The 16,437-nt window shown below is 52.9% G+C and overlaps 1 protein-coding gene across 1 annotated transcript in view; it reads right to left on the reverse strand.

Annotated features, from left to right (window-relative positions):
- Nucleotides 1-2,789: 2,789 nt before the first annotated feature.
- Nucleotides 2,790-16,437, reverse strand: part of MRM1 (mitochondrial rRNA methyltransferase 1) — a 136,846-nt gene continuing 123,198 nt past the window's right edge. Inside the window, exons 8-9 of the mRNA XM_034640408.1 lie at nt 10,102-10,325; nt 2,790-2,983 (exon numbers count right to left, since the gene is read on the reverse strand). Coding sequence (XP_034496299.1) covers nt 2,905-2,983; nt 10,102-10,325 — 303 coding nt within the window. The 3' untranslated portion in view covers nt 2,790-2,904. The remainder of the gene's footprint in view (nt 2,984-10,101; nt 10,326-16,437) is intronic.

The raw sequence follows: 16,437 nt of genomic DNA on the forward strand, positions 1-16,437 counted from the left end.
AGGACTTCTCCTTCTGGCTTCCTCTCAAGGTCACCCAGAGGCTGAAGTCACCATCTGGGATTTCTTGTGCCCACCCCCCACCCCCTCCCAGGCAGGGCTACCCCAACCAGGCTGCATTTCCTCCAGCTCTAGCAGGAACCTGGGAGCCGGGAGCTTCCAAAAGGTCCAGGTTGGTGAGACCCCTCTGCCCACACCCAGCAGCAGGTGGATATTGGGGAAGTCCCCTCCATCAGGGCCCCAGGAGCAGAAGGAGGGGCAACACCGCGGTTCGCACACAAGCTCAGGGGCCTGAAAGCAGTGCTTGGCCCTGTCCCTAGCAGCTCCTGGGCAAATAACGATGACAGCTACCTCTCTGCACCAAGCGCTGTCCTAATCACTTTTCCCGTAACCCCTGGTTTAGCCATCACAGCCAACAGAAGAAGTGTGTGCTGTTACCCCCAATTTACAGATAAGGAAATGAAGTTCAAAAGGGTTGACTGCTCGGCCAAAATAAGACCAGGGCCAGATTCAAACCCCAGTGGTCTGGCTAGAAGCCCCAGTTCCACCTACTACCCTGAGCATCAGAGGGCGTTAACAGCTTCGCGTGCTTCCTCTTGAGGGAAAAGCAGAGGCCCAGAGACAGAAGAAAATCCCCCAAAGCCACACAGAAAGACAGAAGCAATCTTGTGGCTCAGACTGCATCTTCCCAGGGCCAAGCCTGAGCTCCAGTCCATAGTCAGTCAGTCCTGCTGAGCCCCAGGGCAGAGCAGCCCCCCCATTGCACTCCCCATGCTCCGCCTCCCCTTGTAGGATAAGCGGGTCTCCTCAATGTATGTGCTGCTCCGTGGCTGTTGGTCAGTGGTTTATAAGCTCTTCCTAAAACACAGATCCCATGGCTCTTCTCATCAAAACCCAAATGTGTAACTTTCATTTTTGTATCAGCCTGTATTCTTAGGCATCATTTTTGCCCACTTGGAATTCAGTTCAGCTGCTGTTGAAACTGTTGGCTTGCCCTGAGACGTCACAGGGAAGGCAGGGGGCCTGCCTGCACAAGGAGTGGTTTGCCTCAGGATACTGGAAAACAGATCCAAACCCAGTTGAGTCAAGCTCTGATAGCTCTTTGTCTGCAAATATTTTTTTTTTCAAGGCTTAAACTTCCCCAAGGCAGGGTCTGCGTTTCTTCCATCAGACTCAGGATTCCCAAGGTAGAGCTATGGGGGTGCACCCAGGATAGGAACTGTGTCTCCCTCCCATCAGACTGAGGGTCTTCCGAAGCCACAGCTCCCTCATCAGACTGGTTATTTCCCAAAGACAACAATAGTTCTCCCCCATCAGACTAGCTACTCCCGGAGGATAACACTGTCTCCCCCATGAAACTGAGTAGGGCCTGTTATCTCCCTCCAGCCAGTCCCCATCCTGGGCACAGCCAAATCTACACCATTTGGCATAGGGCAGCTTCTCCCAGAATCAAGTTTTGGATGACGGAAAAACTCCCGTAGACCTCCCACCCTAACCCCAGGGAGACAAGCCAGAGAGGTCACTGTGAGGGACCACTGGGGGGCCTGTCCCAGGCCAGCAGAGCCCAGCTAGGCCCACAGGCTTCTGTCCCTGCCTGCCACCCCCACTGGGCAGCCCAGCGCCCCCTGACCCCATGGCCTTCCATCATGGGAGATCTATAACATTTACGATCCCAAAACAAAAGGCCTCGAGAGCCGAGGACAGAATTCATCTTCCCAGCTGACAAGCCCCGTTAATTAACGACTTGGAAATCGATGACGAGAAGGGACAGGCGGCAAATGACACCTCATCGTGGCCAGGAGGAGGGAGGAAATGTCCGGGGACTGGCGGACATGCACCGCAGGGCTGGCCAGGCGCCTGGGAGAGCCACCATACCCATCTGTCACTGTCACTTCAAATGCAGTCGACTACCCCCCAACCCAGAAATTCTCATTTCCCACCGCAGCATACCCCCCAAGAAAAGGGTGCTATGTGCCCAAAGAGCGAAGGGAAATCATCACGGAGAGCCTACGACGGGCCAGGCACCATGCTAGATGCTCTTCACTCCTCATAGTCTCTTCCAACAGCTGTGAGAGGTAGGTTTTATTGTGTCCATTTTAGGGATGGGAAAACTGAGGGCTGGAGGAAAGCTGACCAAAGGCTGGGCCTGTGTTTTAAAATGTCCGTTACAGGTTGAGGAAACCAGAGAACAAAAGATCTGAAATGGAGGCCAGGCTCCATCCCCACTATCTCGGCAATACCAGACAAGTGACTTAATTTCTCTGTGCCTCGGTTTCCTCATCTGTAACAAAGGGAGAATAACCCCCATCTTACTTGCTAAAAAGAGCTAATCCCTATGGGTGAGCCTAGGAAGCCCTAAGGCCTACACTCGCATGAGGGCACAGACAGTATTTTGCCATCACCAAGCCTGGTGATTGCCCCATCCAAATCTAGGGCGTGGGATGAAATGGGACAAGTAGCCAGAAGGCCCGGCCTAAGGAGGGAAGTCTGGCAGCAGGGGCAGAGGCTGGCCCTCGAAGATGTAAGGACAATAGGAAACAGGCCCCCTTACGCCCTCCTGTGAGGAGTTGAATCTTTCTGTAAGGACAGATTAAAGTACCCACCTTATGGGGTTGTTGTGAAGTTGAGGCAAACTATATAAGGGTTTAGTGTGGTCTGGCTTCTCGTTGGGCATACTGGCAGACATGCTCAATAAGCGTTAGAGAGCACTGGTATTCTCCTACTCCCTCTTCCTCTCCCAGACCAGTGCGGGCTGAGACCCGGTGCAGCGGGAGAAAAAGCAGGCGGAACTCCTACCTGACCCAGGGCTCCATGCGGAGGGCTCCGCGGGAAGGGCATGGACCTTGTTCTTGGGGAAGATCCCTGAAAATGGATCTAACCCAGCACTTATGTTCTGCTGTGAGGAGCTCACCGTTGGGACATGAGTGAGGTTCCCTGGAAACCCAGAGGAGGAGGATGGCTCCGTCCAGAGGAGATGCTGTCTGACCTGGATTGGAAGAATGAGGAGGAAGTCATCATGGTGGGGCATGGAGGGAAAGGGACTTCGGCCAGAGGGGGAGTCCCATCCATGCTGGCACACAGCAGACACCTCCTCTTTCTTCTTCCATCCGGCCCAGGGCTCAGCAGAGTTCCGGAGGTGTCTGGGGACTGCGGGGGTCCCCTGTGGCTGCAGGGGGTGTGAGGAGAAAGAGCCTGAAGGGGCTAGAATGCCATGCCACACTAGGGATTTTAGAGCCTTGGCTTCCTCATCTATAAAATGGGGCCAGGGACGCCTGGGAGCCTCAGTCGGTTAAGCGTCTGCCTTCAGCTCAGGTCATGATCCCAGGGTCCTGGGATCGAGCCACGCATCAGGCTTCTTGCTCAGCGGGGACCCTGCTTCTCCCTCTACCCTTCCCCCCTGCTTGTTCTCTCTCATTCTCTCTCTGGCAAATAAATAAATAAAATCTTTAAATACAGAATGGGGCCAGATCCAAAGAAGATAGACAAATAGCAAATAACATTATTCAACAACATTAGTCATTAGAGAAATGGAGATACCATTTCACCCTAGGTAAGACAGCTATAATTTTTGAAAAACAAAACAAAACCCCAAAATAAATGTTGGCAAGGATGACTGGAAATGCCACGCCTAGGTATATACCCCAAAGGGTTACAAACAGGGACTTAAACAGTTAAATGCCAATGTTCACTGCAGCATTATTCACGCTAGCCAAAAAGATGAAAACAATTCAAGAGTCCACCAACAGATGACTGGATAAACACGGTGTGGTGTGGACATACAAAGGAATATGATTCTGCCATGGAAAGGAATGAAGTTAGGATTCATGTTACAACATGGCTGAATCTTGACGACATGACGCTAAGTGAAAGCAACCAGACACCAAAAGGATAGCTATTGTCCAATTCCACTTCTCTGAAATATCGAGGACAGGCAAGTGCATAGAGACAGGGTAGAGCAGAGGTCTCTAGGGGCTGCGGGGAGTGGGAAAGGGGAAGTTACTGCTTCGTGGGTGCAGGGTTTCTGCTTGGGGGGATGTACAAGGAGAGAGAGTAGAGATGATCGTACAACATTGTGAACTGATGCCACTGACTTGGGCACTTCAAAAATGGTTACAGTGGCACATTTTATGTTGTATATTTTACCACAATTTTTTTTAAAAACTTAAAACAAAATCCAGTTGGATAACAAATCAGGTCAAGTAACTCTGTGGCAAGAATTCTGCTTTAGCTATCTTCTTGGGACTGGCTCTAAGACCAAGGGAGCACTGCACTGGGTGGACGCTCTAAACTGAGGGTGGGAGAATGAATTGTACTCCCCCCACAGTTCTTTCCAGCTGCCCCCAAGTACCCCCATCCCTTCCCCCGGCCCAAGGCATAGGGCAAAGTTAGCCTGGACTGGGCCAACCTGGGCTTCCTCTGAGAGCAGATGGCTTCACTCTTCTCCACTCCCTTCCTCCTCTCTCCCCACCCCAGCCCCCTTAAAGAAGAAGAGACCTTTCCAGAATACGTCATCTCACCGGAGCTGTAAATGTCAAATTTAAATTCATACTTTGTACCACCTTTGATTTCAAAGCGGATTACACCTCAGTGGTGAAAGGCGGCCACAGCGCAGGGCCTGAGCAGGCCTCCTGGGCCTCCGCTGGGCCCCGAAGCATTGTTAACTACTTCCAATTCATTAGGTCTAATCCTAGTGGTGCTGAGTAAGGGGCCCTGGGCCGCACCCGGCACTCGGGACCATATGTGCCCATTGTCTCGCTCATCCGCTAATCCAGCGCCCGTTGTGGGCACCAGCCTACCGGAAAGGGCTGGGAGGGGGTCCTCACCCTCAGTGAGGGGGCAGCTAAGGTCTGTTTCAGCTCTACAACCCCCACAAATCCTTGTGGAGTGGCCACAGGCACCATGGTGTGGGAAGGAAGGGGTAGGAGTCCTAGGAGAGGTGGACAGACAGACAGACATCAACCGTCCCGCTATCTTTCTCTCCCCCAATATACACTCACTCACATATCCACACTATCCACACCCTCTGTGACACACCTGCACACTCACTCCCGTGCCATGCGTCCACGGGCACAGCATCTGACACCCAGTAGTACAATCGTGCACCTCACACACCCAGACATGTCTACACCCGCATACTCTCAGTACACGCACACACTCACCTCTGCCCATCCACACACTCATGTTTACCTGGTTCCCTCTGCAGAGTTTCCAGGTCTGTCTACAAAAAATAAATAATTAAAGCATCCCTGGCATTTTTTTTTCCCTCTGACGTTTCCAATGTCCGGTATGTTAGAGCTGGAAGGGACTTCAGAGAGAATGGAGTCACTGACCCACTTGCAGGGGGGCAGACCGCGGCCCGGCAGAGAAGGGAAGCCGATGAAGAGCGGGGCCCGAAGCCCTGCAGCGAGCAGCTCTGTCCTCGCCAACTGGCTGACCTCGGACACTTCTCTCAGTGCCACGGAACCCCTGTGCCCTCGACTACCCAGCACGTGTCCACAGGACTGTTAGGAGAACAAAAGGAGACCATGTAGGTCCAAGTGCTCTGTGAATGCAAAAGCACCCCACATTAAGTGTGGAAATGGCACAGAAGGGATCCCAGGGGCACCGTGAAGCAGCAGCCACGGTAAGACTAGAACCCAGAGCTTTGGACGTTCTGCCTGGGCTCTCCGTTACTTGCAGCTTTTCAGGAGAGGGGGTGGCAGCCCAGACCACGGGCTCCAGGAGGCATGGGACAGACAGGCTCCAGTGGGTGCCGGGCTGCTTGCTCGGGCTGCTCCCATGAGGAGATCTGAGTCTCAGCAGAGATCAGTGTTTTCAGGTGAACTAGGCAGATCTGGCAACTGAGTGCTGCCCCAGCCCCATACTCCCAGTGCTCATGGCCTGGAGGGAACCTGCTGGAAGGCAGGCTGGAGGGGGGCAGGGGTGACATTCAGCTAGGATCGGGGGCAGAGGCCACCACGTCATGGAGGCTGTCCCCAAGGAGGGGACATGTGTACGTACAACACCTACAGCCAATAACACGCAGCACAGCACCTTCTGTCCGTCGGTCTCGCTGGCCACCTGTCCACACTTAGAAGCGTGGAAGGAGTGGGCAGAGGTTATGGTTGGCGGCAGATGGATTGGTCCTGCTTCATCTGATAGTCTTCTCAGGCCAAGAAAAGAAATGCGCACACGTTGGCGTCAGCTCCTACCCCACAAGGGCCAATCACGCTCATCTCTTCCCAAGTCCATGGTCAGGGACCTCACCTGGATAGCCTGAATCCCATGACAGTGGGAACATGTACACCATGGAAAGTGGTGAATGCTGCAAGTCGGAACTTTTCTTCCCCAAGACCAACTGTGAACCACTCACCAGCGCACAGTGCACGTTCCCTGCTCCCACTGGAAACCTTGGGCCTCGTGAGCGCCCTAAGCTCAGTACGTTCAGCACCTGGCCTCCCCACGCCAGCCAGCGCCTCACCACCTTCTCCCACCCGCGAGCCTGTTTCCTCAACCTCAGAATTAGGGGAAGAGTCACTGCACCTGGAGCACGGCTGCTGGAACTCCAGTGTGCACACGGATCACTGGAGGACCCTGTTTACATGCAAATCCTGATTAATCGTCCAGGGCAGGGCCGGAGAGCCTGCGGTGCTGACCAGCTGCAGGAGCTGCTGCCCCGGTCCGTGGCCCACACTTTGAGGACAGGGGCTTACTTATTAACGCTGAGTCTGTACCAGGCACAGGTGTTGAGGCGGCCCTGCATCCTGACCTCTGTCTGACCCCCCTCCTCGGCCAACCCTCCGAATGACTCATCATCTCTATTTGAATGCTCCTCCCAGACCTCAAACTCAGTGGTTCTAAAAGTTAGAACAAATGGTCCACTGGACGCCTCCTTCCAGACTCATTCTCCCTGGCCATCCTCTCTCTCCTGCGCAAGGCCAGCTGGTCACAAGGACATTCCCCAGGAACATCCTCTGTTCCTTCTCGTTCCACTGTTCGAGCCAGCCCAGCACCCTGTCACCCCCATTCCTGTGGGTCCCCCACCATCTCTAGCCTGAAGCCCCAAGACCGCTGTGTGCCAGGACTCGGCCCAGCGGTGGCCATGTCCTCCTCCATGGGAGTCCTCTGAAGTACGCCAGCCTGCCCATACCCCAACTGTGGCAGGTCACTGTCCCCGGGAGGTGCTGGTAGCATCCTGGCTGAGAACGTCCTCGAGTGTCCTCAACCCCTCTCTACTCCTTCAAGGGCAGCAGGGAATCTGCCCAAGACCTGGCCTGCCCTCCCTTCTCTGAACACCCTCCATAGGCACTTACCCTGTAACCTCCCAGAGGGCTCTATTTCATTCCCCCGCTAGACCGGGGGCTGTGTCTCCCCCCTCAGACTAGGAGCTCCCCCCAGGGCAACAGCTAGGACTCCACCATCAGACTGGAGACATCTCCCAGGACAGGGTCCATCTCCCACAGGAGAGGCGGCACCTCCCTGGCAGCCCTCACTCTCCTCCACCAGCCTGCAACAGGCACTGCCATGCTTCCTGTCCCTGCTACACCTCCATCCGCGCTGCTTGGGCCTCCTCCAGTGTGGCTTGGCTGAACCCCCTCCCATCTAGGCATCCTGGAATCCACCTTTCCCCAACTGTAGCTCTCCTGGGCCCAGGAGGACAGGGAGGGGAGGGAGGGAGGGAGAGAGAGAGACCACTGCAATCACTCAGGGAGGGGGTGCTCCCTGCCCAGGGCAGGGTCAGCCTGGAGTCCCGTCTCCTTTGCCACCCTTCATAAGCCCCCACCACCTGTTTTTAGTGCTGCCCCCGGATCCAGCACGCCAAAGGGGTCCAGGACTCCCATCAGACAAAGCCATTTGTTAATTAATTGCACTAATTAGCAGGGATGAGGCTGGACATCTGGACCCTCTCACGGGTGTGTTCAGACCCTCAGCACACTCAGACTGAGGATAGTTGCCCGGCAGAGACACGATCTCCAGCGTGCCAGACCTGGCCCCCCTCCATAGGCAGAGAACACCCCACAGCACCCCAAAGGGAGAAGAAAAGACCATCTCCCTTTACCCTCACCTAGTCTCCTCTGGAGCGGGGAAGCAAGGGTGGAGGTGCTTTGCCCAGAGCAGGAAGGTACCCCTTCAGCGGGAGAGCAGCTGGGCCCCCCTTTGCACCCCGACTCATCTCCCCAGTAGCCCATTTACTGCTTAGCCCCCTTCATCCTCAACACCCAAGGACACCCACCATCATCTCTATTTGAATGTTCCTCTAGGATCTCAAAGGCACTGGTTCTAAAACAAAAGCAAAACCATAAAGATTCACCACTCCTCCCACCCATTCATTCAATCACTCGCTCATTCAACAAATACTTAGCGAGCACGGACTACAAGTCAGGCACCAAGCCAGGCTCGAGCATTCGCTGTAACCAAAACGTGGTGTCTCCATACGATGGAATATTACTCGGCCACAAGAAGGAATGAGACTCTGATACACCCTATGACATACACGGACCTTAAAAGCATTCTGTTAAGTGAAATCAGCCAGCCGCACACGGACAAATACTGCATGGCTCTACTTATAGGAGGTACCCAGACGAGGCAAATTCAGAGACAGGATGTAGAATAGGGGTTACCAGGAGCTGGGGGAGGAGGAGAGGAGGTGTTACTGTTTAACAGGTATGGAGTTTATGTTGGAGTGAAAAAGTACAGAACATAGAAGGGGATGAAGAGTACTTATCGTGACGAGCACTGAGTAATGCAGAGAATTGCCGAGACGCTTTAGTATCCGCCTGACCCTAACATAACACTGTACATTAGTTACACTGGCATTTCAAAACAGAAAAGTATAGGATATAGACAGTGGTGATGGTTACAAAACACTGCAGATATACCCCGCGCTACTGAATCACAAACTTACAAATGATTAAAGTGATCAATATTATGTATATTTTTCTACTGTAAAAAATAATTAAAAGTCCCAGCCCTCATGGAGCTTAGACTCTAATGGAAAGAGACAGACACACCACAAAATAAGTAAAATATATAAAAAATGGTGACAAAGTGCTAAGTAAAGATACTAAGTCAGAGAAGAGAGCTACAGTATTAAATAATTCTCCTCGTGCTCAAACCCTGCTGTGGCTGCTGACTTCCCTCAGAGTCAGAGTCCTTGCAATGACCCACCAGGACTACTTTATCTGCTCCCTTGTCCTCCCCTCTCAGACCTCACGTCCCACCATGTTCGTGCTCTCTCATTCCACTGGCTTCACTGGCCTCCTTGCCTCTCCTTGAATGCTCCCAGATTGGCCTCAGGGCTTTTGCACAGCTGTGCCCTCTGTCCAGAAGTCCCTTTCCTCAGAAGCGTGTGGCTCACTGTGATCAGGTCTTTGCTTAGATGTTACCTCCTCCGTGAAGCCCTCCTTGACTACCCTATTTTAAAATGAGCCCACTTCCACAATACCTTCTGTGCCCTCTTTCCTCTTTCTTTTTCTCTGTAGCACTTATCACCACCTGATGCTGCTTCCTGGCTTTCTCCCTCCACTAGAATGTAAGCTCCCTAAGGGCAGCCATTTTTGTCTGTTTGCTTCTTATCCCCAGTACTTAGAACAGTTCCTCCTACCTAGTCAGTCAAACAAATAAATGAATCTACCAGGAACCAGGAATGAGGATGAAGCTCCCAGGGAAGAGGCAAGTAGAGAGAGAAAAAGGGAAAAAACAAAACAAAAACAAAAAAGAAAGAAAATCTGACATTTGTCTGAGACTTTCTGTGAGCTGGTGCTCTGCCCACTTCAGAAACTGATGCTTAGAGAGGTGAAGTAACTTGCCCAGGGTCACACACCTTGGAAAAAGGGAAAAAGTAACATGTCAGCTCCCAAACCTGTTAGATTCACCCTGGGCTAGGTAACTTCTGGCATCCTCACTTCCGGAATACCTTTGTCCCCTCTTCTCCGAAATGCTGTTTCGGTCGGTTCCCTCCTCCCTTCCCCACATAAGCCAACAATCACACTCCTCCCTCCCCCGACCCATTCCCACTGGGAATTCTGTTGTGAAATGGTCCAGGGATCCAGGTTCTATTACCAAGAACTCAGGAGACCTCGAGCAAGTTCCCGCTCCCTCCACACCCGCTCGGTACACACTTACTTTCTCATTGCTAAGGCAGGGGCTGCATTAGAAGAGCTCAAAGATCCCTCCGGGCCTGCTTTGAGCCCCAGGCAGCTGCCCTCTCCAGGGAGAAGGAACACAGGCCACTCCAAGGCTCCCACCACAGTCCCTGCGCAAGTCTGTGGTCCACAGGGGCGGGGATTGCTGAACTCGGGGGGGCGGAGCCGTGAGAAGAGGTGGGGGCTGGGATTGCCAGATTCGTCCTGCAACAGAGATCAAGGTCAAAGAAGCTTCGTTAAATGAGTGGATGAAGTGAACACACCTGTAAGCCGCCAGCCTCAGCCGGGTTTTGCCTGGAGACTGTGGGCTGGTCACTTACCTCTTCTGATTGGACCGACCTTCTTTGGCCACACCCACTTCTCTAATTTTTGGTTTCCGCAGCTCCAGACTAAACCCACGTGGGTTTATCCCCCAATCTGTCTCTTTTAGGTTCTGGTTCTATCTCCTCGACAGACACTGACGAATGGGGCTGTTGCAGACACCTGCCCAGAGTCTGGCAACAGGAAACAATAAATGTTAGCTAACGTTGGTAATGGGAGGAGGGTGCGGGGATGAAGCTGAGCAGGGGAGGGGCTCCCTGAGTGGAACCACCTTCTGCCCCTCTTTCCACACCTTGCAGGCTCAGCAGAAAGGACAGAAATTGGGGCTTTAGGGGGGAAAGCAGCTGAGTCTGAAAAGTAAGGCCACGAGAGGTAGGGGAAGGCTGGAAACCCCTAACGGAGTTTCGTGGGACAGATTTTCTATGCCCAGTCGTCTCCTTTCGCACTCTGGGCCCTTGAAGCCATTGCCTGGCTGCTCTGAATGGCCATGCCCCTCTGTCATAGCTCACACCGTATTTGCAATGATTTCTTGACGAGACAACCCCGTCTGTCTTTCCTGCTGTGGAACTTCTTGGAGGAAGGATGAGACCTGACCTCTCTTTATGTCCCAGTACCTTGCACTCAACAGGATAGGGTCACTTTATCCCCATTTTCTACATCAGGAAATGAAGAGGTAGGAAAGTAAGAACCTTGCCGGGGTCATGCCGCAGGCGAGTGCTGTAGCTGGGATGAGGCCAGGTGACTCCACACACAGGTGTGGGGTGGGGGTGGGAGCCTGGGGGTGCTTCTAAGAACAGAGTCGGGGGAGGGAAGGTCCTCGCTGGGCATCGGGGATGACCAGTGTGGCCTAATAGCCACTCCATAATGACGATTGCTGTCACCCTTATCGAGCATTTGCTATATACCCTGTACCACGCTAAGAGCTTCGCACACATGAATCTGGTTTCACCCTCCCAGCTACCCTGGGAGGTAGGTCCTATTGCCAGCCCCCATTTCGTAGGTGAGATCACCGAGGCTCAGGAAGGCCAGGTGATCTGCCCATGATCACACAGCTGGAAGAGGCAGAGTCAGGATTATAACTCAGCTCTTCCTGGCTCCAAAGGCCATGCCTGGAACTGCTACCCTGTCTTGCAGCCTTTGGGATAGGCGCCAGCCACCCTGCCTCTCCCGGAATGTCCCAGTTCCCACAGTCTCATATTTGAGACTCATCGATTGATTATTGACGGATGGATTTGTGGTCTGGCTCTGGGGCCTCTCAGTCAGGCCCTGGGCAAGGACAGGAATGGGGGTGGAGGAAGGGGTCCTCCAACCCCAGGAAATGCCCTAGGCCACCCTCACCCTAGCCTGGCTGCTTCTGGCACCCACCACTGCCAACTCAACCCACCTTCCCTCCGCCTCTGGATTTAAAGGCACAGCGACAATTAATCACCCGATGACATGGAGGGAAGGCTGCAGAGGAGTTAATTAATTAGGGAAATTTCTCCCAGCCCTTTGAAGGTGAAACGTGTGGGGAGGGGACAGGGCCAGGGACAGTTATTACTCAAGCTGAACCAGCTGACTCTGAGAGAAGTCTTCAAGAACAACCCCAGGGAAGCTTTGGAAGGATGGAGACCTGACCAGGGTAGATCTGAGCATGCCCAAGACTGCCCTCCTTAACCCAGCTGTAGGCCTCCAGCCCCAGAGGGTGGGGTCCCCTCCTTAGCTGATGGGCTGGGGCATCCCTAGAGGCAGGAGGGCCTCTAGGAACCAAGTCGAATAAGAAGGGCAAAGCTGTTGCCTGCACCGCCCCACCAAATACAAGCAGCCAATGATATTGCAAAGGCAAAGCCCCACAAGAATGATTTGGGTGTTGTTTGTACAGCTTGGTGCTCCAGACACACAGATAAGTGCGAGGGCACTCTCTCAGAGCAGCCCAAGCTCGGGGAGGGGAATCAGGGAGATCATCAGCCTCGCTCCTCCTCCACCTCCATGGCCTTGAGGGGGTGAACCTCTTGTGTTGGTGGGGACCCCATGCTATCTCCAGCAGGCTAGCTGGCTGCTCCTAGAGGCAGGGAGGGGCTGGCCCTGGGAGCCCATTCTCACCTGTATACGGAGCAGGCAGTTGACTTGGTCAAGAGACTTGGTCAATAGGAAGCTCCTTCCCCACAACCACACACCAAATATCACCCCTGCGCCATCAAGACTTGGAAATAAGAGAGACACTGAGGGGACAGAGGATGCTTAAGACCTGATGCCTACCTCAAAGGAGGCCACACACCCTCTTACACCACTGACAGACAAGGTGAACGTCTGAGCCAAAAATTGGGAGCTGCAAAGCCCCATGGGAGTACAAAGGATGCCATGATTTATGATGATTGGGAGATGAGGAAAGACTCAAGGAGGGACAGTCATCAGGGGTGAACACCTGGAAAGAAAGCTGACATTTCAACAGGCTAAGGGAACACCCTGAACAAAGGAATGGAGGTGGCAACTTGCACCACGCTTGTGGGGAAGGGTGAGCTGGTGAGCAGCATGGCCACGGTCTAGGGCAGACGCACAGGGGCATGGGGAGGGCTGGGAATGAGGCCAGAGAATCAAGGCGGGCCCAGCGGCGGAGGGCCTTCCCTGCCAGGCTTGGGCATGATTCAAACATGGTAGGAAGTCATGGGGGGTTTAAGGCAGGGCCCGCCACGGCAAGAGCTTGGGCTTTGCAAAGAGCACTCTGGCAGCTGGGGGACAACAGCATCATTTGTTGGGGAGGGCTGAGGCCAGATGGGCAACCTGTGAGGAGGCAGGTTTCATGGTCCAGGAGAGAGATGATGATGGCTTCAGCCAGGAGATAGAGCCAAGGGGGGGGTGGAACTATGGTTTATTGATCACCTACTATGTGCTGGTCACTGCACTGAGCACTTTTCATTCATCCTCTCCCTTCGTCATGGGATTTTTATTATGCCCAGGCTTTGGGGGCAGCTAGGGAGCTAATAAAGCGAGGGTGAACAGGTTCTGCACACCTGAGCAGGTGTCTTTCCTCCGTCTCTCCTCTGCCCTCTCCCTTGAAATCTCCCTCGCACCCTGCTGAGGGTCAGAAGCCTGGGAACACTGCCCAAGCCCAACTCGGGGTCCCCCATGGAGAAATCCCGAAAAACAATACCACACAGCACACACCACCCTCCACCTACTCCCCCATCCCTGCCCCCTCCAATCATTTGTACGACAGGAAGAGAACCTAATCCTGAATCTGAAAAACTATGTGATGGAGGATTTACAGTATTAGAAGGCAAACAGTGGCAGGTGTAATTAGGAGAAAAATTTGTCATGCTCTCGACTTGGGGAAGAGAAGGGAAGGTCTGGCATCACAATCTCCCCAGTGTTTACCCAGCGTGCGCACACACGCGGGGGAACAGGTGCTGGCCACGGGCAGATTAATATTTGATGCAAGGAAGAGAAACGCATGCTGTTCATGTTTATTTAGGATATTGTGAAATACAGTGAAATTTGCAATTTTATTGGATTTGGGGGGGACGGTGTTTTGGAGAAGTCTTAAGCTGCATGGTAGGACACGCACATCTCTCTGGAGCATAGTGGCACCAGCTTTGGTGGTGAGCCCCCTTTGCCCCCCTTCCCAAATCCAAACTTGTAATTCCATTCCCCTCCTGAAATGAGAGAGGATTGGCCCCAGGGGTATGGGTGGAATAAGACAGAAATCTCAGCTGGGCCTCTTAATTTGGAGTTTAGTGGCATGTGGCTGGCACAGAGAGAGGCTATCTCTGGGGGGTTCTTGTCAATTACAGGAGGGCTGGAAGCCATGGTTGGGCAGCTTTAGGGACTGGTGACCATGGCCAACTTGCAGGGTCAGGGTAGGAGGGGGGTACTGGGAGGGGTGGGGAGAAAGAGTGGAGTGAGTTCAAGGGCTGATCTCTTTGCATTCAAGAAACTCGCGGATGGATAGAGCCGTAAAGGGCACGGGTCTGCCTGGCTCCCCCAGTCAAGGACTCAGCTCTCTCAGTTCCTTTCTCCACGTGGTCACCTGGCCTGGCTTCCCGCATCTCCACTGTCCGGGAACTCACAATGCATTCCATTGCTGGACGCTGCCTGATGGGAAACTTTTCTTACCCATAGTTTCCAAGCTACATGGCTAGGTTGAGGGGTGGGATGGGGAGGGAAGCTTTGTATCATAGAGTATGCCCTCACTTGTGTTAAAATAAAGGGGATGAGAGAGAGAGAGATATGATAGATAGATAGATGATAGATAGACAGATGATAGATATAAATGATAGAAAGATATGCTTACCTACGCATTATATTTCTGGAAGAAAACATGAAAATTGGTAACAGCGACTATTTCTGGAGAGGAAACCTGATGGCTTTCAATGAACCTGGGGAGTCGGCCAAGGGGAGAGACCTCCTCTTCACTATACACCTTTGACCAATTTGAATTTTTCATTATGTGCATGTAGTACTTTTTCCACAATACAAATACTATTTACTTTTTAAAAAGAAAGTATTTTCTACTCAAAGAGCAGGCTGAGATAAAGAGGAAATAGTATGGTATGAAAAAGAAATAGGATGAGATATAGGGGAGTAGATAAGATAAAGGACTACAGGGAAACTACAAATGCAATAAGAGAATTCACACCCTCACATACTCACACACACAAGCACTTATGAGCACACTCACAGACACACACACACACACACGCATGAATCACATTGATCATTATTCGAACCAAAGTATGTCTGTCCCTTTGAAACTTCTACCCACTTTCCCACTGCGATGGTTCTACCAACTGGGTCACCCAGAAGTCCCTTCCTCTGCCCCGGGCGCCCATCAGGTATTTGAGGACAGAACAAAACACCACTAGAACCGTGTCTGGCACCTATAAATATCTGAGCTGGGTCACATGGCGTCCTGGCCCCACCAAGACTTCTCCATCACATACCGCCCTCTTTTTTCTCAAGGACGTGCTCTCATGAGGCTGCCACCTCTGGCCTTGCCCCCAGAACTAGTGTCCCTTCTATGCTGGGAGCTCAGAGCTGGGCTGAGCCTTCTCCAGTGTGGGGCTGTCTCTGTAGTTGTCTCAGACTCTCTGACCTGACCAGAGGCCCAACGGTCACCAGCAAACTGTGGACCTCAGGAGGCTGATGGCCTCAGAGACTACTCAATTGCTACATTTTAAAAATGGGTAAACCGAGGCCCAGAACAAGCCAGGGACTGGCGTGAGAGATCTGCTCTGTGTCTTCTTCTCCTTTTGCGAGCCCTCTGGGATTCCTCCAGGATAGAACCTTGGGTGAGGTCCCTGGTAGAAGTAGGAGCGTCGCTAGCCAGCCTAGTGTTGAAAGTGGCTGTTTCCAGTATAGACTGCACCCAAACCCAAAGAACTGGGAGAGGCAGACAGGGTTAACTCAGGCTCAAGGAGAAGACAGAAGCCAGGTAGGCATCAGCATGCAGCGTAGGAGTGGGAAGGTGGTGGGCGCCTGGTGGCTCAGTAGGTTAAGCATCCGATGCTTGGTTTCAGCTCAGGTCATGATCTTAGGGTTGTGAGACTGAACCCCATGTCAGGCTCTCCGCTCAACACAGTTTCCTTGTCCCTCTCCCTCTGCTCCTCCCCCTGCTCCTGCTCTCTCCCTCTCTGTCTCTCTCTCAAATAAATAAATAATAAAATCCTTAAAAAAAAAAAGAATGGGAAGCTGGCTGTGCTGATGGCTGCACGTGCCCATCTGTGTGTGTGTGGTGTACGCACACTCGTGAGCCTGTGTGAGTGGCATCTGTGTGGGAGCAGAGATGTGTGTACGTGTACATGTGAACATTGGAGTCCATCAAGCCTACTAACCAGGATGTGTGTGAACGTGTGCACACAAGGCTCCCCAGCACCCGCAGCACGCTGACTGGCCGCATTTGCTGGAAAGGCTGCCTACCCCCCTGAACTGCGACTGAGGTTTTGTCTTCTCTTAATTTCAATATTCCCTGAGCCAAGTACAGTCCACGGCATATAGTAGGTGCTCAATCAACATTTGC

The sequence above is a fragment of the Ailuropoda melanoleuca genome, chromosome 13, assembly GCF_002007445.2.
Source record: "Ailuropoda melanoleuca isolate Jingjing chromosome 13, ASM200744v2, whole genome shotgun sequence".
Taxonomy (NCBI): Eukaryota; Metazoa; Chordata; class Mammalia; order Carnivora; family Ursidae; genus Ailuropoda; species Ailuropoda melanoleuca.